This window comes from Magnolia sinica, chromosome 5 (assembly GCF_029962835.1).
Source record: "Magnolia sinica isolate HGM2019 chromosome 5, MsV1, whole genome shotgun sequence".
Classification (NCBI taxonomy): domain Eukaryota; kingdom Viridiplantae; phylum Streptophyta; class Magnoliopsida; order Magnoliales; family Magnoliaceae; genus Magnolia; species Magnolia sinica.
The window spans coordinates 26,185,374-26,211,885 of NC_080577.1; the positions used below are offsets into that span (position 1 = coordinate 26,185,374).

Here is a 26,512-nt window from a genome sequence, read left to right on the forward strand (position 1 = left end):
GATTGACGAAATCCTATCAGCGCCTCTAAAATGTCTTTAATCCAATATTCTTCGGTGACACGTCACCTACCAAAAGTAAAACCGCTCAAAGTCATGCACACGCTCACAAATGAGATGCTGCAACAAATGATGCATATTTCTTACAAGAACAGTAGGTGTAGTCAAAGCTGCGTGCTCGACAAGCATATAAAAACCTAGCAAGATAGGAAGTTTATCACAATCTAGATACACTCGACGAGGCCAACTCGAACAATCTTGCCAAAATGAAAAACTCTCTAGAGATGATAGGAGTTTTCACAGTAACTATGAAAGTTCGAAAAGTCGATTCCTCTCAAAACGGAAAGGAATCAAGAGATGCAATGAGGAATCCGAGTCCAATTGGGATATAATCTGATCCTCTAACCTTCGAGGATATCATGCCAGTCAAGAAACCCAATATGGTTACCACCTCATGGGCTATATAAGGAGAACTTAACAGAAGACTCGAGGCAAACCAACTAAGCCTTCATACAACCTTTCACAACACAACGCTTTTCATCCCAATTTTATCTTAGTTCCTCTGCTTCTGTCCATCCCTATTGCAAAATGTCTAGAGTTTATGGTAGCTTAGATCACTAGTAATATAAATATCCATGACATTCATCATATCGCCAATCAACCTAGTCCTTACTGGAATGATTATACACATCGATCACATCTTACTAACCATCCACCTCGATTGTTTGTCCACACATGTGACTCTAGGTTTTTTTTTTTTTTTTAATTTTTATTTATTTTCTTGTTAATTATACTGAACTTTGTTATAAATAAATAAATAAATAAATCGAAAATTTAATCTTTAGATTTAATTATACTGAACGTCACACAGCTTTTTATTGGCCCGGCTCCCAACAACAACTGTAGTAGGAAATTCACTCCATTTGTTCAAGCATTTCGTGCCTGTAGCATTAAATCTCTCGTTTAATATTTCTAACTGCCTCTTACCAACAGTCGTCTATAAAAAACGGAGCCAGCAACAGCCTTCAGGCTAAAAATCCAAGTTGGAGAGAGAGAGAGAGCGAGCGAGCGAGCGAGCGAGAGAGAGAGAGAGATGGCAAGGTGGTATGTCATGCTAGTGCTTGCACTAGCACTTGTGCACACCAGTGCAAGGAACGTGCCTACAGACCAACAGGCCGTGCACACCACTGCAAAGAAGGCACCCAGCAGTGCTGGGCTTGATGACAAGAAGAACTTCATTACATATGGCGGAGTTGGCGGTTTCGCCGGTGTTGGTGGCGCTGCTGGCATTGTTGGGCTACCTGTTCTTGGTGGCATTGGTGGTGGGGCCGGTGGGATCGGTGGAGCTGGGGGGCTCGGTGGGCTCGGTGGTGGGATTGGCGGGCTTGGAGGAGCTGGCGGCTTGGGTGGGATCGGTGGGGTAGGTGGTGGGGCCGGAGGGGGTGCTGGAGGAGGTGTTGGTGGAGGAGCAGGAGGTGGTGCTGGTGCTGGTGCTGGTTGCTGTGGTGGTGGTGGAGGGTTTGGTGGGGGTGGTGGTGCTGGTGGAGGTGGGGCTCTTCCCCTTCCTTGAATTGGTTGAAGCGTGTTTGTGTTAGTTTGTTGTAGTTTGGTTTCTTTGGTTAGTTTTCGTCGTTTTACGTGAAATGACTGCCTCCTTTTTTCAAAGTAGAATGGTAAGAGGGCACGTACTATGCACGTGAGGAGATGAAACTAGTGTGAAGCATGTCTTGCTTTAGTTATAAGAGTAGGAATGAGTTAATATATGGTTTTATTTGTCATATGTTGTTTGTAGTGTTTCCTGATTTTCTAATAATAATGATGGTCATATCTCTCTCTCTCTCTCTCTCTCTCTCTCTCTCTCTCTCTCTCTCTCTCTCTCTCTGTGTTATTGCGTAGTGTATGACATGCCATGAAAGTTAAGTGGGTCATTTTCTAAGGATTTATAAGCGTACAAACGAATGGCATTAGTCTCTATAGGAAGTGTTGTCACTTTTAAGTAATTGGTATCACCAAAGATAAATTTGTGGACATAGCTGAGAAAATTAAAGGTCGGATATTGAAAACAAGTTACATTCTATTTTCTTTAAAGATAGGTGTGATTTAATTGCTTGGTGAGCCTGCCGCCACCAACCTCCATTAGCAGGACTGTAGGACCCACCGTGAATTATGTGTTTTATCCACGCCATCCATTTGATTTGGCTGGTCATTTTAAGCCATGACTCAAAATTGAAGCATATATATCCAAAGCTCGAGTGAACCCTTCCCGGGGCCATAGAAGTTTCGGATAAGCTGATATATATGTGCTTTCCTTTCAACAAGGTTTGTGTGACCTCATGAACAGGTTCGATGAGCAAAAAAAAAAAAAAAAACTGCCACTGTCGCCCAGATTAGGTGAGTCTGGGTAATAGCTTAGGCATACCCAGCAATGAAGCAGAAATAAATCAAAGTGGGACCACACCATGAGAAACAGTGGTTAATGTCTACCGTTGAAAACTTCCTAAGGATTTACTAATCTACGGTGATTTTTATTTGCTATCCAACCTGTTGATAAATTCATAGGGCCCTTTTTTTTTTTTACCACACACACCCCACACACTCACGCTAGTGGAATTTCACCACTTATGGATAATGGAGCCCTTGATGGGGTGTTGAAACTCCTGTGAGTCTACCACCCGAGCAAGAGTAAGGATCCAAGCCATAAAAACCTAAGGAAAAACACAAATATGAGTGGGATCGGAAACTTTCATGGCCCACAAGAAGTTTTTAGTGGTCAACCACCACTGATTCCTGCGGAGTGGTTCAACTGAGATTTGTATCAGCTTCATTTGCTGAAAAAACGGATGGACAGTGGATATACAACAAAAACATCGAGGTGGGCCCCACAGTCTAGGGACTCACCCACTAAGCTGTTACCCAGAGTCACCTATCCACGACCATTCGACAGTGGACATCATTATCCCCACTTTTGTGTGAACTACCTTGACTAAAGGCCGTTGATCAATGGCTAATATTTGTTGAATTTATAAGATATTTGCATGATTGACCATGAAATGTGCGTTGGACCCGATGGACGGTCTAGGTCAATGAAGCGGGGACTCGCTCAGAACGTGACTAGAGTACTTGGCAGTGCTTTGATAGCGCTGGACCATTTCTCATTTACCACAACAGACTTTTCATATATTAAATGAGCCGGTTGAGAAATAAATGAATTTAACCACACTCTGGCATAATATGTCGCATCATATCGATGCACATATCCACTGCGTAACAACAGTAAGCGGTCAATTCAGACTGTTAATATTGAGGTCAGCAGCCGGCTGCCCCAAGATATTAATAAAATAAACTGTTAACTGTCATCGGTCCATGTGTATTACGCGCCTATGCCGAGCCTATTACGAGTCGATCCAAATTAAATACCCGTGACTCCGAATGCCAAGATAGGCAGAGAGTGAGGGAAGGGTTACTACTTTCAGGGCGTGTTTGGGCGGTGGGATTAGAAGGGTTTGGGTGGGATAGGATTCAAAAAAACATAATTATTACCCATGGCAGGGATTGTCCCTTGTTGCCATGGGATAAGATTAATGTCATGCTTTGCTGGTAACATGGTGGTACATTGAATGGATATACCCACCATCATTTGAAATTATTAAGAATAACACACGTGCTATATTTAAACCGTTCATTTGTCCTGTAACCTCATTTTATGGCATGCACTTAAAAATGACTTAGATCCAAAACTTTTGTGGCCCCAAAGAAGTTTTCAATGGTAAGTATTCAATCCCCGTTGCTTTCTATGGTGGGGTCCACTTGAGCTTTAGATTTACTTGATTTTTTGGCCCATGCTCTAAAATAATCTCAAAAAATGGGTGAACGGTGTGGATATAGCCCACACATCATGGTGGGACCTACACAACTTCCTAACATTGAGTGAAATTGGCACAGGGCCCCATGTAATTCCATGTAATCTAACTCCAAGCTTTTCCATTCTTCCCAAACATGGAGTGGAATTGGCACTGGACCAGATGAATCCCATCCCACCTAATCCCTTCTAATCCCACTGCCCAAACACGCCCTCAATAACTTTTTCTACATTTCAGCTAAAAAAAACTTTTTTTTTTTTTTTTCACAAAGATAATAAATGTATAAATAGGCCTGAACAATGTGAGAGTATAAGTTAATTATATTACTGAAATAAATAAATAAATAAATACTTACAAAGATAATCCTAGGCAATCCAGCATATGTGGTGTAAATGGTGAGATCTTAGACCTAACTCTTCTTTGGTACAATGACTTAGGCATAAAAGATGAGAATTACATTATTAAAAAAATAGCCTTCCTTGTAGAGCTTGGCATCGAGTCGAGTTGGATCTAGTTAGGGTTGACCCGACTTGATCTGGTTTTGAAACAAACCTGACCCAAATTCATACCAACTCGGTATCGAGTCCAGCATGCTTGACCTGATGCAAGTTTGGGTTTGACCCGAATTAATTTGGACAGAGTCCGATCTGGTCACAAGTATTGAGTCGGGTCAAGTCAACACCAACTCAAGTCGAGTAAGCAGGTATTCACGGGCTAAAATCACCACTCAAAGCCTAGATTCACTTGTTAGAATTGCAGCCTCTCCATTAGTTACATGGCATTTTAGATCTAAAATGTTGGATCAGGATTTGTTTTAATATATATGTATGAGTTGAGTTTCGAATTGAGTCGAGTCAGCAGTGAGTTAGATTTTGGGTCGAGTCGAGTCGAGTTTGCCAAGTCAAGTCATCTCATGCCCAACTCTACTTTCTTGCGATCTAGTGTTTAGCGTAGATAGAAGGAAACTATATTACTTTTAAACTAAGTCGGTCCAGCATATCAGTGTAGGCGAACATGATTATAATATTATGTTAAAGTTGGGTTAGCGTAGCAACATAAACGAATTCGATTACACTACTCCTAATTTAGGATCAAATAAGAAGATAAGTAGTGTTGTACTATTGAGTTTATTTATGTTAGGTTGGCAAAAGTCCAGAGCTCTTTAATCTTTTTTCTATTTATAGAGATTTGATGCAGTGGTTAGAGAGAGATATCCGCGGTCACTTTTCACGTCTACTAATTTGGAAATAACCATCTAAGCCCTTTAGACAATTGTGACTTATCATATAATGCCACATGAACTAGTAGTTTATTGTGAGTTGGCCATTGGTTATGCATATGTTTTGCTCCTATTACATAAATGAGACTTTTTCTCCTGAAGCTATGTTTTGATTATCTCTTTCTTTGCATGAACATACATAGTATGTCATAAAACTTGGTTAACTAGGCATTAGTATTAATTCACTCCTTAAGCAGTTTCAATCATAAAGACTTCTTTTATGCGATGTCATGGTGCATCAGTCGAATTCTTCGCTATTTACAACTGTATTTCAATATATATATCCATTTTCAATCATAAGGCCACTATGATGAGTAGTTGACTTTGTTACATGAATGATATATGTGACATGTATCCTACGGTAATAGTTAGCCGAACTTATCCCTTTTAAACTACTTATGACTTTTTGAATTATGATCACATTCGTCCGGTTGGAAAGTTCACTCTTATTGAGATATTGCTATCATATGGTATTATTTAACTCGTTAATTAGATTTGACATGGACAAATCAATTATAAATAGATACACCACGTGTTCATTGAGTTATCATAATTACTCACGGGACAGGAAGTTTACCTAGAAATGCCACACAGCAAATTAGCAAAAGACACTCATGATCACTGGTTTATCATAATTAGTCAGTGAATACGAAGTTTGCCGAGAAAGGATACAGCGACAAAAGGCACATACCTTACACTTTTAGAGAAAACTTTAAATAGTACGGAGGGTGGGGTGATGATATGTAACCACATATAAATTACATGGAAATTACGTAAAATTTAAACTATCTAAATGAATTGTTCCAGTTTATGTGTCAAAAAAAAGAAAAAAAAAACTAAGGCTACTTGATGGGCGGACTATGCTATTGGTGTCCATTTATTGGACAGTTAAAAATGAAAATATCCTATGGTTAGATATTAGGATGTTTAACCAATCTGATTTTATGAACGTGACTCAGCAACATTGATTTCCACAGTTGGGTTAATTTGAGTTAATGCATGCCTATCTTAAAATTCATGAGTGTTGCATATCAAGACTCATACTCAGTAAAGAGTATCAAATAAGGGAAAATCTGACCGGTGTATGCAGCATTTAGAAAAAGAAAATGATCGACTATAACCCTCCTCCTATCCCAGTGTGCTGTTTCGATTCGTAAATTTCAGTGGTAATTTAGTATATTCATCAAACATGCAGCCCATTCAATTGGCAAATTTATTTCGAAGACAGCCTTATTAAATGATCTGAAATAGAGATAAATGATCGCCTCGAGCAACGTGTAAGTGCGTAAAGAGGAGTTACTGGGCACTGTGGTAGAGTGTGACGTTTCATTAAGCAACCACTCGGAAAGGGACCCACGTACGTATTTCATGACCACACTTTGATTGATTTTTTATTTTTTATTTTTTTTAATATCTATTCATTTCATGAGAGCAAAATAGTTTGCAAAGGAAACTACTCGGCATGCTAGGTTCAGACTTTTCCGGACAAAAGCGCTGGGAAGCCAATCGAAAGGAGAGAAAATGGCAAACACAGGTCGAAAAAAGCAGACAAAATAGGGAGCAGGAGCTCCTAATCCCCCCTCCTAACGGCTTGTATCCTCACTTTAACAAGGAAAAGGAAGCCCCTCCTCATTGGAGGGGGGTCAGCTTGGATTAAAAACAGGACTGACCTATGCTTCTCGCAACTTATTTTGATCAACGCATCTACTAGCCCATTACCCTTTCTACAAATATAAACAAACTTTATGTGGTTGATAAAGCTAAGGTTCGTGATTCTGTCTACCCAATACTTTCATTTTCAACCCGGGCAAGATAACCCTGAAAAGAAATTCACCCCGAAAGGTAGGTTTATTGCTTTCGTAAGACTAGAGTAGTTTATTTTTTATCGTTCTAAGTTAGTCGATTTTATCTCATTAGGTTAGTTTGTTTTCCCATTGTTTTAGGATAGTTTACTTTCATTGGATTAACTCTTTTGCCGAGCAACCTTCACATTAAAATCTCTTTGAGAAAAAGTCACTTAACTCCGTCATCAGGTACTATCTTTCTGTCACTTCTCCTTTATTTTCGTTGACTCAGTGCATTGCATGCTTATCTCTTTTACATTGAGGATAATGTAGATATTAGGTTGGGGATGGGAGATTAGGTTACCTAATCAGTATTTTCTTGGTCTTGAGCAAAAATTATAAAAAACAATTCAAATTTTTCTGAAAATTTTTGTAAATTCGAAGTTATTTTAACGGTCATCTTTAATTTAGAAGTATAAGATACGTAATGTTGGTAATTTATGACTCTTGGATTCAACTATCTGTTAGATTTCACGGTTAAGTTCGAATTGTTAATCCATGCTTAGAAGTTTTAAACATTGATTGAGTCATGATGTCAAATGTCACATCTAGCTTACACATTAAGGTTTCAGTTTGATATTGCATTATTAACCTGGTAATCACTAAGCATGGAAGAAACCAACCTAGGGAATTTGTCCATCACGTTCAAAGAAAAAAAATAATACCTAGCTAAAAAACAGTTGTCTTCAGAAAGAGTTGGGCAAATGGTCTTCACCATGGGTTTGGTCCTTACAGGTGAGGGTTCGAATCCCCTCATTGGCTTTACCTTTAAAAGGTTGACATAACATGAAAGCCGTCGATAGAAAAATCAAAAGCTAGAAGAATGAAAAGTTGAACTGTAAGGCAAGTTTTGGTTTTAAGTTATGGTTATCCTAAATGCTCTTGTGATTATCAATATTATCATGAAAATAAAGAATTGAGTCTTTGATTGTGATAGGTTTAGGTTTCACTATACACTCATGAAACTCAATGTTTAGAATTATTCTAATCAATAGACTAATACTTTGAACTTGACTATAAAGTTTACCATGCACTTGAGTCCAGGACAAAGTACTGCCCAACATTCATGAATCTTAGAATTCTAATATCTGGATTGTTTTTCAAAAATCAATCGATTTTATAGAAATTGTCCTGTAATTTTTAAATTATTTTTTGCATAATTTGCTCGGGACTAGCAAAATGTTGATTGAGGATTGTGTTGTGGGTCAAATATTGTATATTAGACCCAAGTTATTACCTGATTTTACGAACATGATACTGTTTAACGCCATATTTTAATCATGTTGGTGCTACAAGGTGAATCTAATAGCCTGAACTGAAAAATGGTACTAAAAGCATGAATTTAACGCTTAGTAATCACCAAAGCAAGGGACGGACCCCAGGGGACCGAGATCGAAGAATTTACATGCCAGAGATTCGAAAATCGTCCTGAATGAAAGATCACAAGGTTCCCACCATCCGTTTGGCTCGAAACTTTATATCTAACCTGAGGACCCTAAATTAAACGTACACGTCGAAATTCAGCCCTCGGATCCCTCTGAAAGTGCCCCAACAAATGGATCAACCCACATATTAGCGATTTGGGGCCCACCTGATCTCTGGATATGCTTCAATTTTAGTTTCGACCCTTTATATTAAATGAGGAAATGGATGGACGGAGAGGATTTCTCATATACATCATGATGGACCCCACATGGGGACCCGTGTGCACATAATACATGTGCATTGGATGTGCACCAGTCGGGCAGCCCGCTCAAAGTCGGGCTAACTCGACCTATCTTGCGCAAGAATAGAGTCCAGCCGGGTTTGCTTAGTGGGCCCCACCCGTCATCTGGATCGCTAACCTGGACTGTCCATCTTTTCCAGAGGGTGGCCAAGACCCTAGCCATGCTTTCCTTTTGGTCCCTTGCGCACGTACACACGTGGATCGCCAGAAAACGCAGGATGGACGGCGAGTTAATTTGATACAGTGGACCGCACCAAGACTCAACCAAAACCACTTCTTTCCGACCGAAATTTCGCCAAGAATCCAATGAATGGGGTGGATTTCTTCGAAAACATCACTGTGTGGCCCACCGAGCATCGCAGCGCAGGCAGATTCAAACCTTATGCACGTTCGATTTTCGGGGACGTTGTGGGGCGTTGCACGGCTTATGTGATGGTCGAATCTCTGATCTGAACCATTCAAAAGCTCTAGCAGAGGGTCTTTACCCCAACCATGGAGCTAATATCAGTTTCTTGGACATCTATTGGCCGAAAAATCTATTCAAATGCAAGTTGAGCTACGTTTTTGCGCTGCACACGTTGTACGGAAGCCTCCACCGCCCTTGCTGCGTAAAGAACCTCCTCCACTGACTCCAGCAGTCTCTCCTCTCTTCTGCCCTTGCTCTCTATAAAAGGGAGAGAGAAAGAGAGAGATATCCATTCCTAGGACGTGAGAAGAAACGAACGAGAGAGAGAGAGAGAGAGAGAGTGGACGGCCACCACAGAGTTTTTCCTTCCTTCTTCGGTTTTCTTTCCTTGATGTTATTTTCTTCAAAAGTCTTTAGCTTAATCATGTCTATGGTTGGCTAAACCTCTTAGCTAGGGCTAAGAGATGAAGCTTGTAGTATGATGGGAGACTTTTCTTTACGCCTTTTGATTCAGGTTTAAGTTGAACTAATTTTGATTCTAGTTTGATTATAAGAAATGCCTTTAGTTTTTAATGGTTTGTTGTGACTTAAATTACAATGGATTTGTGATAGCTTTGAGCATATTCTTTGCTTTATTATGATTATGAAATTAAGAACTCTATTGTTTACCATCGCCCCCTAGATATGGTTGGATGACGGAAGCCTTCCCAATGTTCATAACTCTCTCAGATGGATGTGGATTGGTTAGATTCTGTTGTTTGCTTTGTCTTATAGGCATGGCCTTGTGATGGAATCAAATCTAATTCTCATACCTCTTATCCATTAATGACTAGATCAAAGGACGTTCAATATTGTTTTTAATGAAGTATCTTCCATCTGGATGAGGATAGGACTCTGAATCCAGTTGTGTTTGTGAATCAAGCATAGATCTCCCTGCTACAAGTGGATCCCTAGAACCCTAGTTTCTCACCTTTGATTATTACAAGTTTTAGTTTAAGATTTCACCATTATTTCCTTAAAATTTTCTGATTTAGATTACATCTTTGCTTAGTTCTAGTTCAAGTTACTTTCAGATTACATACAAGGTTCAGTCCCTATGGATTCGACTTCGATCTTATCAAGATTATTACTACATCACAACCCTATACTTGGGGTGTGAACAATTAGAACTAAGAAATGAAACTATTTTGGGTGCGGATTAGGTGCTACCCTACTCGTGTAGAGCTTGGGATAGGTTATACATGTAGCTCATATATTGGTGGAGAGCGGTTATGTTAGAAGGCATGAGGACACATCAGTACATGGAGGCGTTAGCCCGCACTTGTACTTGGGTTCAAAAAGAATCTCAAACGTCTCCTCTTTTTTTCCGCTTCTTACCTATTCCCCAAGACAGATTAACTGTGAAAGCCTTTCGCGGAAAGTTCCTGTGCAAGGATGTTGGGTGGGGCCACAGCCTTTTTTTTTTTTTTTTTGAAAATCTACTACATTCATCTATTTTGAGATCTCATTTTAGGGCAAAAGACCAACAATGAGGTGGATTTAAAACTCAAGTGGGCCACACAAGAGGAAAATTTGGGGAAAGACATACCTACCATTGAAACCTTCCTAGGCTCCACCTTGATGTTTATATGCCATCGAAACCATTTATAAGGTCATTAACACTGAAATGAAATAGAAATACAAAAAAAAATAGACTGAAACAAATCTTTTATGGCCATAAGAATATTTCAATGGTTCTCACTAAATCCCCACTATTTTCTCTCGTATGGCCCACTTGAATTTTGAATCCACCTCATTTTTTGTATAATGTCGTAAAATGAGATCTCAAAACGGATGAATGGAGTAGAATTCCCATTAACATGGTGGTGGACCTCACCCATCATCCTTATGCAAAAACTTCATGTGAAAGGCTTTCGCTGGAAATCCGCGTCCCCTTTTCCCATTCAAGGAGGAAACGAATTAGCTACTCCCTCTGCCACCAGCCAATAGCTAGTGGTTGGTATGTGTTTCATCCATGCCGTCCATCTATTTATCTAGATCCTTTTATTGTATGAGACCCAAAATGAGGTATATCCCAACCTCAAGTGGACCACATTATAGGAAACAGTGTTGAATGAATGTTGACCATTAAAAACATTTTAGGGGCCATAAAAGTTTTGGATCAAGCTGATCTTTGTTTTTAGTTTCATCTAGGTCTTTATGACCTAATCACTAGATTGGATGTCAAATAACTAGTACAGTGGGCCTTAAGAAGATTTTAATGTTGGATATCCAATCACTATTGTTTTCCTGTGGTGTGGTCCGCCTGAGATTTATATCCCTCTAATTTTTGGAATCAAGCCCTAAAATGACCTTTAAAAATGGATGAACGGAATGGATGAAACACATATATCATGGTGGGCCCCACGGAGCATCGACTACTAACCACCAAGGACGACCGGAATTGCTTAGCCAATCCGTTTCCAGTCAAGGAGGACCAAAATTGCCTAAATCTCCCAACCTCATGGGCCACCCATGTTGTCCAGGTAAAATCCACTTCATCTATCATTTGAGAAGCAATATATACATCGTACATGCAAAAGATCAGCCTAATGGGAAACTCGTGTGGGACATATCCATGGAATAATAAAATCTTTAAGTTCATGTATCGTGGCCCGCTTGAATTCTCGATCAGCCTTTTTTCTCTTTAATATTGCTTCATTCCATAGTGTTACACCTGATTAACAGGTTTGATGTATACACACCATGTTGGGTCCCACTTGAGTTTTGGATCCACCTCATTGTTGGTCTCTTGTCCTAAAATGAGATCTCAAAACAGATGAACGGAGTAGATTTCCAAAAAAAAAAGTTGTGGCCCCACCCAACATCCTTGCGGAGGAACTTCCTGCAAAAGGCTTTCGTAGGAAATCCATCCTAGGGAATAGGTAGGAAGCGGAAAAAAAAAAAAAAAGAGGAAACGTTTGGGGTTCTTTGTAGACCCGAGTACAAATGCGGGCTAACACCTCTGTTTGTAGATGTGTCCTCTTGCCTTCTGACGTAACCACTCTCCACCAATATGTGAGCTACATATCTAGCCTGTCCCGAGCTCTACACGGGCGGGGGTAGTACCTAATCCGTGCCTAACTTTTTTCCACTAAAATATGTGGAGCCCACTATTATGTATGTGTCTGATTTGCAGACTCTATCTGACATCAAAAGGAGAAAGTTGAGAAGGGAAGAGGAAGAGGGGATTCATCCAGTTGTTATACCATCTTTCGACCATCACCTATTGCCTCACCACCATTCTGCCAGTCAAATTCAAGATTGAGCTCGAACTGAGTTGTCTAAATTCAACTTGGTCTGTTGTTGAGTCCAAGGACGAGCCCTCTGATAGAGTTGACTCGGTGCTGGCTCTAACTCGTTAGTGCACCTCTAATCAAGTTAAACAAGGTCCAGCTCTTAAGAGGCGTCTGAGCAGCGGGTTTATGGATTTCAGTAAAATGGTCGAAAAAGGAATCGAAATCCCTTCTTCGATGAATGATGAGTAAACTCAACCCAGGTAACATCGCAACCTCTATCATGATGAACTTAGATTTAAGTCACTCGACTCGTTTCTGAGTCAACTCGGTAAAATACTTGACCAAGCCAGACTTGAGATACTTTTATTTTATTTAAGAAAGTTCCCTAAATTTCCATTATTCCAGGGGATTGAACTCGGCCAAATGAATGGCAGCAACTAAAATATTAGTCCAATCTGGGTCAGATTGGTGAATCAAAGTGTAACCAATATAGTAAGCAAGATTGAGTTAACCATAACACTAGGATTTCAATCCTCTAAAATCTATTATGAAAACTTAGATAACTCATTTAAGAACCAAGCCCCACAACCAAATGAAGCCTTTAGGATCAAACCCAATTAGAGGAGAAAGCAGCCTAAATCACTCCACTGAGGCATGTGAACTCACTCCATAGAGTGTCCGGGTCAAGAACACACAACAAGCAAGGTGAGGATCACCCTTCAATCTTGTCTACATCTTGATAATTAGATTAACTCGTTTATTTCATCAATTGCCTAATATAATACTTAGTGAAAATAATAATAAATGTTAGTTTCTATTTGAGTGATTCTTCATAATGATTGATCATTGAATTTACATTCAAATATGAACATGCAATGGATCTCAAATATATATATACTTTATATGTGTAATTGCTATTGATATTGTGCATGACTTGTTTTACCTCTTGCGGTTACTTAATGGTACTTTTGAAAGTTCTTGAACTAGTGGTAATTCTATCTAATAGATTAGATGGAATTTCTTTATTATGGACTGACCATCTTGTGGATCATTTGTGCCTATGTAGCATTTGGGGACAATAACTTTTTATAGCATTCTTGAATAGACTATTTGCCCTATGTGGCTTTGATTGACTATTTACCCTTTATAACTTTGATGAACTATTTTCAAATAACTCTGCGATGATAAGTTGCACTTGTTAAACTATAATTGGCCACTAGTTGATGAGGTTACCTTTAAACATCCTATTTGTTAGAGTTTCATGAGCTGAGAATGGTGATATGAGAAATTATACCTGAGCTGTCGGCATATACTGAGTGACGAGCCTCCATAGTGACCTTTAAACTTCCTTAAAATGATTGTTTAAAATTGAAATAATAATAATAGTTGGGTTAGTCAAGCATTTCATGGCATGTGGACTTTAGCAGGTGGTCGATGTAAGACACAAGATTTCTTGGGTCACTATGGGCTGTACCATAGAGTATTTTACTGGGTAATCCTAAGTTATTATCATGTGCATTCGAATCACTATGGGTTGTCATTGTCGCATGGACATTTTCGGGTGCCTAGTTCTCCTTAGGGCATACTTTTAAGTACTTTTTTGGGAGACTAGCTTGCCTTAGGTGTCCTCGTTAAATAGTCTTTTCTGAGTGCCTAGTTCTCTTTAGGGTGTACCTTTGTATATATACTTTTCTGAGTGGCTAGTTCTCCTTAAGCGATATTTTTGCCAGCTGGATATGCATCCCCAGGTCTGTGAGTATGTACATGCATTCATGCATTTAAACAAAAATATCTTCTTTTTTTTTATAGGCTTTATAGGCTTTTTTTTTTATTAAAACACACGCGCACGCACACACACCACCACACACTCACGCCTTAGTGGGATTTCACCACCTATAGGCTTTATTTAGCTCCTCTATGTCTATAAATCCAAGGCACAGGAGGACTCTTATTTTTTATTTTTTTTAACACAAGCACACACACACCACCACACACTCACGCCTTAGTGGGATTTCACCACCTATAGGCTTTATTTAGCTCCTCTATGTCTATAAATCCAAGTCACAAGAGGACTCAACTACATTTCCCGCGAACAGTTTACGTGCAGTCAATTTTGACAATCTTTCTCCTCAACTACTTGATTGTGCAGTCAATTTTTACACTATGTTTTGACCTTTGATTATTGCTCATGATCATTCATCAATCATGTGGGCCACACAATGATTGAATTGGACTTCAAATCAGTGACCATGCAAGATCCTTCGGTGGTGGGTTCTTGTCAAGGAAGACTACTTCTCCAATAACGGATTTGAAGCTATTAGTTATTCCTTCATTCCATTACTCCTAGACAGTCTAGATTAGTCCTGAGAAGCCCAAGGTTGCAAAAAATTAAAGCTTCAAAGAATTTTTCAGGTGGTTCAAACGGTCAAAGCTTGCGGTTGCCGAACTCGACCGTCGGAACGACAAAGGTTATGGGCATTTCGAATAATTTGGATCTTTCGATTGCTTTTGATGTTGCAACGTAATGTTGGGCCCCACAATCTTGAACAATGAAGATTTCTCTAAGTTCCCTTGCTGCTGAACTTTGTTGTAATGAAATGGAGAAGAATGAAAGAAGCATAGCTGATTTTCTCGACCCAAGCTCGCTCAACTCACATGCTGGGATTCCCTAGCAGATTCCCTACATTTTCAGTGCGTTTGAATTGTAAGATCACTCTAAGATGGGTCGCATAGATCGTGCATGGATTGGGTTTCTATTTAAAGAGGAATGAATTCAGATAGATGTATTACCTAACCTTGCACGCACACACATGCACTAATTCTTACATGTCCAAGGTCGAGGGATTGGGATGCAAGTTGATCAAGGTCATGGTCCTTACTGGCCCACCCTACTTTTAATTCAAATAGTCAAAAGATCCCTTTAGTCAATTATTTTGGATTGAATGGTTGGGAAGTTAAACTTGAAATGAACAGTGTTAATATGTAGATGTACGATCAATCTTCTTAATCAATGGTCAGATCATTATATTTTAATGTGAAGGTGTATGGATTAGAGTACACACGCAGTTACTGACCTCTTTCATTGTTTTGGAAAGTTTAAAATCTATAGAATTCTTCTATCTCTGAAAATAGGTCTAGGTGTGGCCTGGTGTGAAAAGAAAACCAATAGATTCATCAGAGATTGCATGTGGATCACGATGATGGTCGTTTTGTTATTTTCTAAAGGTTATCTAACGGATATGATGATAATTCTGATAGATGGTTAATCTTGTGATTCTGACACTAATATTAAAGATGTACGTACGGTTCAATAGGTTGAATAAGTACTGGTTAAATTTTCATTATGATCGAACTCCTACAAGTAAGTTTTCTAAATGATGATGTCAGGTAAGAATATGTACACCGTAGATAACTTTAGATTATCAATGGTGTAATTGTAGAGGTTGTCTTTGGACTTTAACCATGTAAAATAGTCATTAGTATATTAGGGTCTAGCATCCCAGTACATGAGCTTCCTGACAAAGGCTTTAACAGGAAATAGACGCCCGGTCATGATGCTTTGAACCTTAAAAACTGGTCCAAATGGCATCGGACATTTACAAGCATATGACTTAGTTTTAAGAGGTCCGATGCTGGCCAGTTAGGGTACCGTTTTAAGTCTTATTTAACTGTGTATACGTTATTGTACAGCTGTTATTCAAGTGCGAGTAAAAGTTATTCAGTTACATATAAAATCATGTTCAACTGCTTTAAAAAATCATAATTATTGAATGATCCAGACCATCCAAATAGGGTTACAATAAAAAATGATGGACAGAATGGATTCATAGGTACAGGTTAGGTCGTGGCATCCAGGACTACTTGATTGCTGTGATCTTTGAATATTAGCAGAGAGTGGGTTCCACCAAACAGACGGTCCAGATGGGTGATGTGAATGTCAACAAATCCAGATGCAACTATGCGCATGAGAAAGTTTCCATGCACGTAGGTAACCCATTTGATGGGTAGGTGGTGAACAAATTGACCATAAAGTTACATAGACATGGATGAAGAGAAAGCACAAATATCAGCTCCATCCAAAACTTCTGTGGGGCACAAGAAGTTTTCAACGGTAAGAGATTAATCCCCATTGTGTAGCCCAATTGAGCCTTGGATCTGCCTCATTTTTGGGTTTAAATCCTACAATGATACGAAAAAATAGATGGACGGTGTGGATAAGACTGATACATCACGGTGGCCACTCAAAGCTGCTGCCCGTTCCCAGCTGGAGACTGGCGGGGTAGGACACAATCCGCGTCCGTTATATGCCAGACTCAATGGACCCTGTAATGTTAGGCCCAAGGGCTAAAAATCAGCCTGATATAAAACTTATATAAGCCACAAAAAGGGGAACTTTAGAGATGAAACACCAACCATAGGTTTTTGTGTGGGCCTATTATGGATTTTATATTCCATCCAATCCTTTTATCAGGTGCTCCTGACTAGGATGAATGGACAATTGAAAATAGAGCCCTGATCCAAGACTTTGGTGGGTCACCCCATGGGGATAAATGTCAAATCACCCCTAAAACCTCTAATTTCAACCGCTGTGGCCTGCTTTAGTTTTGGGTCAAGCTGATTTTTTATTGTCAGTTCATCCTGGTCAGGAGCATTTTATTAAAGGGTTGGATGGAATATAAAATCAATTGTGGGCCTCACACGCAAACCTATGGTTGCCATTCAATCTCCATTGTTCCTCCTGGTGTGGCCCATATGAAAATTGTATTGGCTGATTTTTGGAGGGTTTCAGATACTCACGTACAAACAAGGACCCAACATATATTGTAGGGTTTCGGACACTCTCGTGCAAACAACGACCCCCGAAGTCCCCGCTCTGAGCTTTTTCGTTTTTTTTCAGACACCATATGAGCACTCAAACTCATTTGAAACACACTCAATCTTTCACGTAGTCAGGATATATAGTTCCGATGGAAGGGCCAATCTGCGTTTTGGATCGCGCTGATTGTTGGAATTGTACCGGTATAAACACACGTAGTTTGTATGTCACACAAAATACATGGTGAGCCCATACAAATTAAGTGTCCAATCTAAGGGTGTCGAAGGGCTGGATTAGGGCTAGGCCGAGCTCCATCTAAGCCCAGCCCACATTCTGCAACGTAAGCCCAAACCTAGCCCAGGCCTGTGCATGTGACTGGCTGAAATAGTTCAGCATAAGCCCGGCCTAGAATGCACATACAAGGATGGGCTCGAGCCCAAAATGATTTCCAGAAGGAAGGAAAAGAGAGAATTGTTGATCAAGTGCCTTCGATCTGATGAAGAGAAATCCTCTGTTTTGGTTCGACTGGTGTCATGGTCGGTTCCACTGAATTAGAGGTAGATTTTCTGGTTGCACAGTATCCACTTTCATACGTCTTCGGTTTGACCGAATGTGTGTGAGTCGGCTCGGTTCGGTCCAACCAATGGAGTGCATAAGTGCGGATTTTATTTCCTAATCTTGTATGAAAGTGTATAATACATTATTGTGTGTGATTAGGGTGAAGTTCAAAAGTAGAATGTGAGAGAGCTTGAGAGCTAAAGGGTTTTGAAGAAGAAAGCGAAGGTTTTTACTATAAGTGGATTGATTGTCGCTTTATGCCATGGTTTTTTCTTGCAAGGGTTTTTCACAAAAATTCCATGTGTTCTTTGCATTTGTTTGGATTTTTTTTCTTTTTATATTGCTTGTTCGACCTAAGGTTGCTTTCGTGCCCAACAAGAACAAAAAGGCAAAGGGTGCTTAGTTGATGTGTGCCATTGTTGGTGGCTATAGCTAATTGCAGCAATGACACTATGTTCAGCATCAAAGGGGAGAGTAAGAGACAGAGATAGGAAGGGAAGGAGGGAGTAGTGGCTTGTTGTCATGGCGGCAGCCATAGCTACCACCGCCTCGGGCGGTGGCACCATGGTAGCTTATTCCATAACTTTTCAATGGCGGGCCCTAGCAGAGAGACAAACAGAGAGAGAGAGAGAGAGTAGGTTGGAGATGAAAGAGGGGTGGGTCAGAGGTGAGAGAAAAAGATGAAGATGATTTTACATTCTCTAACGGGTTGGGTCGGGCTGATGAGCTTCTGACCATCTAGTCTAAGCCTGGCACGATTTAAAATTGGGCCGGAAGTTTAAGCTCGAGCTCAACCCTTGTGCCTGATACTTGAGCCCAAGTCCGGCCCAAGGCAGGCCAGTCCGGAAGCCTGATGGGCCATCCCAGCCCATTGACACCCTAGTCCTACCCATTGTAGGAAATATGACATGAGGTCTATTAGCACAATAACAATGGTAATGGTCTCGTTCCATAGGAGTTATGGTTACCATTATAAAGAAGGTGATTAAAAAACCTCAAAATAGAGACCGGTAACAATTTTAAGTCTGGTTTAAATTTTAGAAAAAAAAAAAAACCAGGAAACTAATGAAAAAAAAAAACAAAAACAAAAACAAAAACAACAAAGAAAACCGCTGATCTCTTAGGAAATCCTAATCAAAGATAGGGACCACTGGTCTCACAACACCTGTAGCCTTACTGAGATTCAATTGCATACTATTCCAGTAAAAGAGATAGAGAGAGATTAACAATGCATGCTTTGTTATTTATATTTAGAGATTTCTATCTAATACTACTTCATTAATATTAGTGTTGATGCAAAAATCTAGTCCACCCCCTTTTAGACCTTCGAGTACCTGCACAGGAAGAAGACAAAGGAGACCCTGGCTAGAGCAGGAGACCCTCCGATGCCAAAGTCAGGCTAGGAATTTAGGAATTATAGCATTGAGGGATTTGGGGAGAGAGTTTTTACATACCTTTCATCGTTGGAGTCTTTCCTATTTATAGGAGAAGGGGGATCCCACTGTATGGGGATTCTTTCCCGATATGTTGGAGATTTGATTTACATGGTGTTTTGTTTACGGATACTTCCCGATCCCAAGATTTTTGGGACCGGTGATCCTTTTACAAGATTCTCGGGACGGTGTTTAAGATTACACCATCTCTCCTTTGCTTGGCTCGGCCTCAATAGATTCGTAATCTTGGCTGGCTTACATAGGAGACTTTTTGCCTACTATCGGACGAAACTGAGTCGGTTCAGGACCGATGTTTTTCTTCTATCCGATAGCCGATACTATAACCAACCATACATAGGTCGTTTTCATAATCGGTCAGGTGGCTTTTTAATTTTGGACCTTTAATAGGTCTCTTTAGACATTGCTGCCTTGTTAACCGAGTCAACTTAATGTGTCCTATACTTGCCTAAGGCTCTCGACTCTCAACTTCGGTCGGGATTCATTTCTTACAAATCCGAACAAGTCTCTCCTATGGCTTTATCTTGCTCGATCCGAACTATTGGCTCGGATCCTTCGGTCGGTTTTAGTAGAGTTGGTCCATTCCATAACCGAGTCTCCGGACTTGTCATATTTTTTCCCCAACAGTAAGCCCCCTACTCCTTGTGTCAGTTATATCGGCACTAAGGAGTACTGTATTGCAGACCGAGGTTATGATGGGGTATTTATTGCTTCTTATGTCGTTCTTGACGTGCGACGAATCGTTACTCAAGGTCGCCCGAGCGGACAACCGTCAAGTCATTTCGTCCGCTTATGAGCGCCAGACACGTGGCGAAGACGTTACTTGCGTCAATCGGCGTGCACCATGCGTCGGGCGGGAGAGTCGAAATAGGCGTCGATTTGACTCCTCCTTAAATGCTACTGCCACGTGGATCGGCCATAAAAAGAGGAGCGGGATCGACTTTCGCACTTCCGTCTGCCCAGTTCATTTCCTTCTCCCATTCTCCCTTCTTTCCTCTCAGCTGTGTTTGCGGTCTGCCATTCTTTTCCATCCTTGCTTTCTTCCTTCCTCCTCAACTATGTGCTTATCGTCTTTCCGGTGAGTCTTATCTTTCTCCTTTTTCTTTTCGACGTTCAGTGACTATGCATCCTTCAAATCTCCAGGAGGGGATTTCTGGTAATGAGGGCGAAACAGAGCATTTTTGGAATGTTTCGGAATCGCCTTCCTTACTGGCGGAGATGGCGATGAATGCCAATGAGGCTTTCCAGCTCACCGCTAGGATGTCTAGTGAGACTCCAGCGGAATGCCCTGCTCCGGGGCCCCTCTGTCTTGAGACATGCCCCGGGCAGGCCCACCCCCTTTTTCCCTGGGGATGACTTAGAGGAAGAGGCGGAAGAATTAGGAACCTTTGAGTCAGCTCTTCCCAGGAGACTATTGAGGACCCAGTTTGGGGGAACCACTAAGTCGGTCCCCCTACGGAGATCGGCTCGATTTGTTAAGTCGGCAGCTGAAGAAGGAGAGGCTGCCAAGAGTGAGGAGGTCGGAGATGAACAAAAGTGGTCGGTTCCCTCAGTTTTGACTGAGATGGATTTAAATAGGATCCGAATAGGGTACCATGTTCCTGACTCAATAATTCTTCAACTTCCGCTTCCGAATGAATTGCCCGAACATCCCCCTCCTGGGATGGTCGCAATTTTTTAAGTCACCATGCAATGTGGCTTGCGTCTACCCTTACAACCTATTGTTTGGAATTTTCTTCCCCGACTCAGAATTGCTCCCGGGCAGATAGTCCCGAATGGGTGGAGGAACTTGTTTGGATGTGCAGTGTTGTGGGCTAAGGCAGAGCAGCTCCCACTGACCGTGAACGAGTTCCTCTATTTATACCAAATTCGGCCGAACACTTCGCAGCCCGGCTGGTATTTTTTGAGTGCTTGGTGGAACAAGGGTGGTTCTTTGATAACCAACCCTCCTACCTCTAACAAGCACTGGAGAGAGAGGTGGTTTTGGGCATGCAGTCGCTGGAAAACTGCCGAGCCTGGGCTGTTTGAATCCCTCGTTCCCCGGGTGTTCTCTAAAGCAGGTGACTCGGCACGTCTTTTCCCTCGTCTTGTTTGCTAAACTCCTCTTGAGTCTAACTGAACGTCTTCTGCAGATATCTCCAAGAAAAAATCAAATCTAGCAGCCAACACTTTAGCTTGGATCAGAGACCTGTGGACGTTGAGCCTGGAAGACAGGTCTTGGAAGTCCCTCTTACAGCCGGAGCGTCTTCTTCTCTCGGGCATGGACTCGTCCGTGACAGGTAACTTTGAACTATTCAGGCACATCCTTCTTGAATTTTTCTGACTTTGCGTTTTATCCGACACAAAAATGGCTGAAGCTCGACCCCTCCTGAGGCCTTGGAAGTTAAAGGCTCCTCCTAAGTCAGTCCTTCTGTCGAAGCTTCAGCCCCTGAAGAAGGCTAAGACTGCTCCCTCGGTCGCGGAGCCCTCTGCCCCAGTCGCCAAGAACTCGGACGTCCAGCCCGTCGTCGATCTTTCTGACCCCCGAAGAGAGGGCGGAGGACGTTCCTGTCGAGTCCCGAGCGACTCTCGAGCCAGGACCTGTTGCCGAACAAGCCTCGGGGCGAAGAGAGGAGCAGAGAGGGGAGAGTTCAAGGGAGGAGTCGGCTCCGCAGGAGCAATCATCCTTCCGTCGGGCCGTGGCAGATATAATGCCTTAGGCTATTTCTGCCGGGAGCGAAAGGGAATTCGCTTCCATCTTTGAAGCTCCTGGGAGTCGGATACTCTCCCATGCTGCAAAGGTCTTACTTCAAGTGGGATTTCAAAATTTATCCTCTAGCTCCTTGTCTCTTTCGGCTTTAATCGGACTTAGTTATTTTTTTTAATTGTACAGCTCGCTCCTTGCCTACTGAGAGCCAGCGTAGACCTAACCGAGGATAAGAAGGCTCAGAAAAATGTGGTGGATGTCGAAACGGCTCAGAGACGGACAGCAGAGGCAGAGGCTCAACTTGAGATTGCTTCAACTAGGGTCGGCCGTTTGACTAGCGAGTTGAGCATGGCTCGGAAGGCGACTGAATACGCTAGAGCTGAATGTGCTCGGACGGCTCAGCTGCTGAAAGGGGCTATTGATGAGAGTCGGCAACTCCACCTAGCTCGTGATGCCTCCGAGGAGAAGCTAACCCGGCTGAAGGCCGATACAAAAGCAGCGCTCGAGGTGGCCAAGAAAGAGGCAGGAGAGAAGGTCATAAAAGACTTCCTTGAGTTTCCGGAGTTCGAAGACGAGAGAGATCGCCTATACGCGAGCGGGTACCAAGCTTACATCCAAGTGGTGAAGTAATTTTTTCCTGACCTTGATCTCTCGAAATTTGAGAAAGGGCTTCCCGACGATCCGGCAACTGAAGCGGCAGAGCCTAACGATGTTACAAGTGGTACCGGGGCTGAGCCTGAAGCGGCTTAGGCTCCAGAGGTCATTCCGAATGACCCTTGAGAGCCGTGGAGCTCAGTTTTTGGTACCATCATCGGCTTCGCTTGGAGCTCGATTTTTGGTACCATCATCGGCTTCATTTTTTGCACTAACACCAACTCCGCTAGGAACTCGATATTTGGTACCATCATCGGCTCTATTTGTGGCACTAACACCGGCTCTGGGCAAGCTCGAGAATAATTTTAACCGAAGAAGACATTCGCACGTTGTGGGCGATCTTTCTTTTATCCTTTTCTAGTCTAACAATGTATTGTCAAAGCAAGATGTAACTCGATGTAACATACTGATAAATGAATATGATCAATTTCATTTTATTCATTTTTGACTCAGTTTACATACCTGTTTTTTCCGAGTCTCTTTCATTACTTTGTCGTGCGGACTTTAGGGGTAATAGATTTTTAGATGCTCGGTATTCCACGGGTGAGGCAGTAGTCGTACGGTTAGGTCTTCCAACTGATACGTCCCTAGTCGAATGATGGCTGAGACGATATAGGGCCCTTCCCAGTTAGGTCTCAGTGTTCCCGAGCCAACTTCCTTAGTATTGAGGAACGTCTTTCGGAGAACCATGTCTCTCACTCGAAAACGTCTGACCTTCACTCGGACGTTATAGAACCAAGTAACCTGCTGTTGCGTAGCTCTCATACGTTGCCGAGCCCTTTCTCTTTGTTCGTCCATAAGATCGAGTCCGAGTGCTAGGAGTTGTTCATTATCCTCTTCGTTAAACGAACTGACTCGGGCTGAAGGCAACACGATCTCGACCGGAGTGATGGCTTCCGAGCCATAAGCAAGGGAGAAAGGAGTTTCACCCGTGGCAGTTCGTGCTATAGTTCGATATGCCCACAATATTTTCGGGAGTTCTTCAGCCCACGCTCCTTTGGCTCAGTCGAGCTTGGTCCAGAGATGTTGTTTGATGATCTTGTTGACCCATTAACCTGTCCGTTCGTCTGAGGATGGTGGGGCAACGAGTACACATTTCTGATCCCGAAGTTGTCACACATTTCACGAAAGGTCCTATTGTCTAACTGCTTTTCATTGTCGGTAATAATAGTCCAAGGTACTCCGAACCGACAGACAATGTTCTTCCACACGAAATCAGTGATCTTCTGTTCGGTTATTTTCGCCAATGGCTCAGCCTCGGCCCATTTCGTGAAGTAATCCACGGCTACAACAGCGAACTTGGTCTGGCCTCTTCCCAGAGGGAGTGGGCCTATGATGTTGATTCCCCATTGTGTGAAGGGCCAAGGACCAATCATGGGTGTCAGCGCTTCTGGAGGTTGTCTTGGAATGACCGCGAATCTTTGACATCTGTCGCATTTCTGAATGAACTTACGAGCGTCGTGTTGGATTGTCGGCCAGTAGTATCCCTAACGTAACACCTTGTACGCGAGTGACCGTCCTCCTGAATGGTTTCCGCAGATCCCTTCGTGGGTTTTTCGTAGTACATAGTCCACTTCACTAGGGTTTAGGTACCGCAGCAATGGAGCATAATAACCTTTCTTGTATAAAATCTCGTTGAGTATGGTATAACGGGAGGCTCGGATCTTTAATTGTCGGGCCTCAGTACGGTCTTCGGGCAACTCACCCTTGTCGAGATATCGGACGATCGAATCAATCCAAGAAGGTTTCGAGTGGATCGTATGTATGACCGAGCTAACTAGTTCATCAATACTTGGCTTAGCAACGCATTCGACTGGAACAGACCTGGGTATATCGTCTTTGTCGGCGGAGGCGAGTTTTGCTAATAGGTCGGCTTTGGCATTCTCTGCTCGAGGGATCCGAGTGACGATACAACGTTGAAAGCCTTTGATCAATTCTTTGGCTTTTTCCATATACGCTTTTAATTGTTCTTTTCGTGTTTGATATGTACCGGTAACTTGGTTAACAACCAGCTGAGAATCACTGAAAACATTTAGATGCCTGATATCTAAGCTGGCCGCGAGTCGAAAGCCGAGCAACAACGCTTCATATTCTGTTGTATTGTTCGAAGCTTGAAATCCAAGTCTTAAGGCATATTGCATGTAGGTTTGATCTGAAGTTTCCAGAACTACTCCTGCCCGCTTACCTTAGAGTTGGAGGAGCCGTCAACATATAGCTTCCAGGGTATTGGGTCGAGTGATGACGCGAGAAAAGCAGTAGTCAATTCTTCGACAGGCTCGGTTGTAGGCTCAATCATCGGGTTGATTTGTGATGTTACTTCACCAATGAAGTTGGCCATGGCTTGCCCTTTGATTGCTACTCTCAGCTTATATTGAATGTCGAATTCGCTGAGTTCGATTGCCCACTTCGTAAGTCGGCCGGATGCATCTGGTTTCTGTAGAATCTGATGCATTGGGAGATCGGTTATAACGATAATGGTATGGGCTTGGAAGTATAACCGAAGTCTGTGCGATGAGACTACTAGAACTAGGGCCACTTTTTCCAAGAGTGGATATCTTGTCTCTACTGGTAATAGTGCTTTGCTGACGTAGTAAACCGGCAGCTGCTTGCCTTCATGCTCACGTATCAGGGCCGAGCTAATTGCTACCTCAGACACCGCTTAGTACATCAGCAGGGCTTCTCCTGGCTTGGGTTTCGATAAGCGTGGTGGAGATTCGAGATAAGACTTTAATTGCTGGAACACTGCTTCGCACTCTTCAGTCCAATCCATTGTTTGTCGTCCCTTCAATTGTTTGAAGAACGGGAGACATTTATTCGTGGCTCTGGATAGGAAACGGTTAAGCGCCATCACCCGTCTAGTCATTCTCTATATATCTTTAATCGTTTTTGGAGATTTCATGTCGAGCAGGGCTTTTATTTTTTCCAGGTTTACCTCTATTCCTCGCTGGCTGACCAGGAAACCGAGGAACTTTCCCGAGCTTACGCCAAAGGCACACTTACTCGGGTTCAGTTTCATTCGAAATTTTCGTAAGATAAGGAACATTTCTTCTAGGTCGGCTATATGGTCGGCCACGTGTACACTTTTGACTAGCATGTCGTCAATGTACACTTCCATGGTTCGGCCGATCAACCAAGCAAAGATTTTGTTCACCAGTCTTTGATAAGTCGCACCAGCATTTTTCAAACCAAATGGCATCACACGGTAATAACAAAGGCCTTTGCCAGTGACAAAGGTAGTTTTAGATTTATCGGACTAATGCATTACAATTTGGTTATACCCTGAATGCGCATCCATAAAGCTAAGAAGTTCGTGCCCCGCAGTACCATCTACCAGTTGTCTATCCTCGGAAGAGGGAAGTTATCCTTCGGGCAGGCTTTATTTAGGTCAGTATAGTCAATACAGACTCGCCACTTTCCATTAGCTTTCTTCACAAGTACGACATTAGCTACACATTCCAGGTAGTATATCTCTTCTATAAATTTTTCCTTGAGGAGTTTGCTAACCTCTTCTTCAATGACAGCGTACCTCTCGGGGCCGAGTGGTCGTCGCTTCTGTCGGATTGGTCGGTAGGTCGAATCGATATTGAGTCGGTGAGTGATAATTGATGGGTCGATTCCTTGCATATCTTCATGGCTCCACGCAAATATATCAACATATCGTCGGAGCAAGGCTATCAAATTGTCTTTCAAGGGGGATCGGAGAGACGAGTCAACTTGCACTGTTTTAGACCCGTCTGTCTCGACCAACGGCACCGAGATAAGATTTTCAACTAGTTGCCCTCATTCATGCGTCTCGACCCGAGGGTCCAGCGACTCGATCGTCGATACTTCGGTCGGGGCTTTCTCAGTGGGTATTTTTACAGTTGTCATGTAGTAATGTCTCGCATCCTGTTGATCTCTTTGACGACTCCTACTCCCGACTCAGTCAGAAATTTCATGGAGAGGTGGTATGTAGAT

General features: G+C 42.1%; 1 protein-coding gene across 1 annotated transcript; it reads left to right on the plus strand.

The window, feature by feature from the left end:
• Nucleotides 1-1,028: 1,028 nt before the first annotated feature.
• On the plus strand, nt 1,029-1,836 carry LOC131245821 (glycine-rich protein 23-like). Its single transcript, XM_058245537.1, has one exon. It carries the CDS (start codon nt 1,091-1,093, stop codon nt 1,565-1,567), a length of 477 nt encoding a protein of 158 aa, XP_058101520.1. The 5' UTR covers nt 1,029-1,090; the 3' UTR covers nt 1,568-1,836.
• The last annotated feature ends 24,676 nt before the right edge of the window (nt 1,837-26,512 follow it).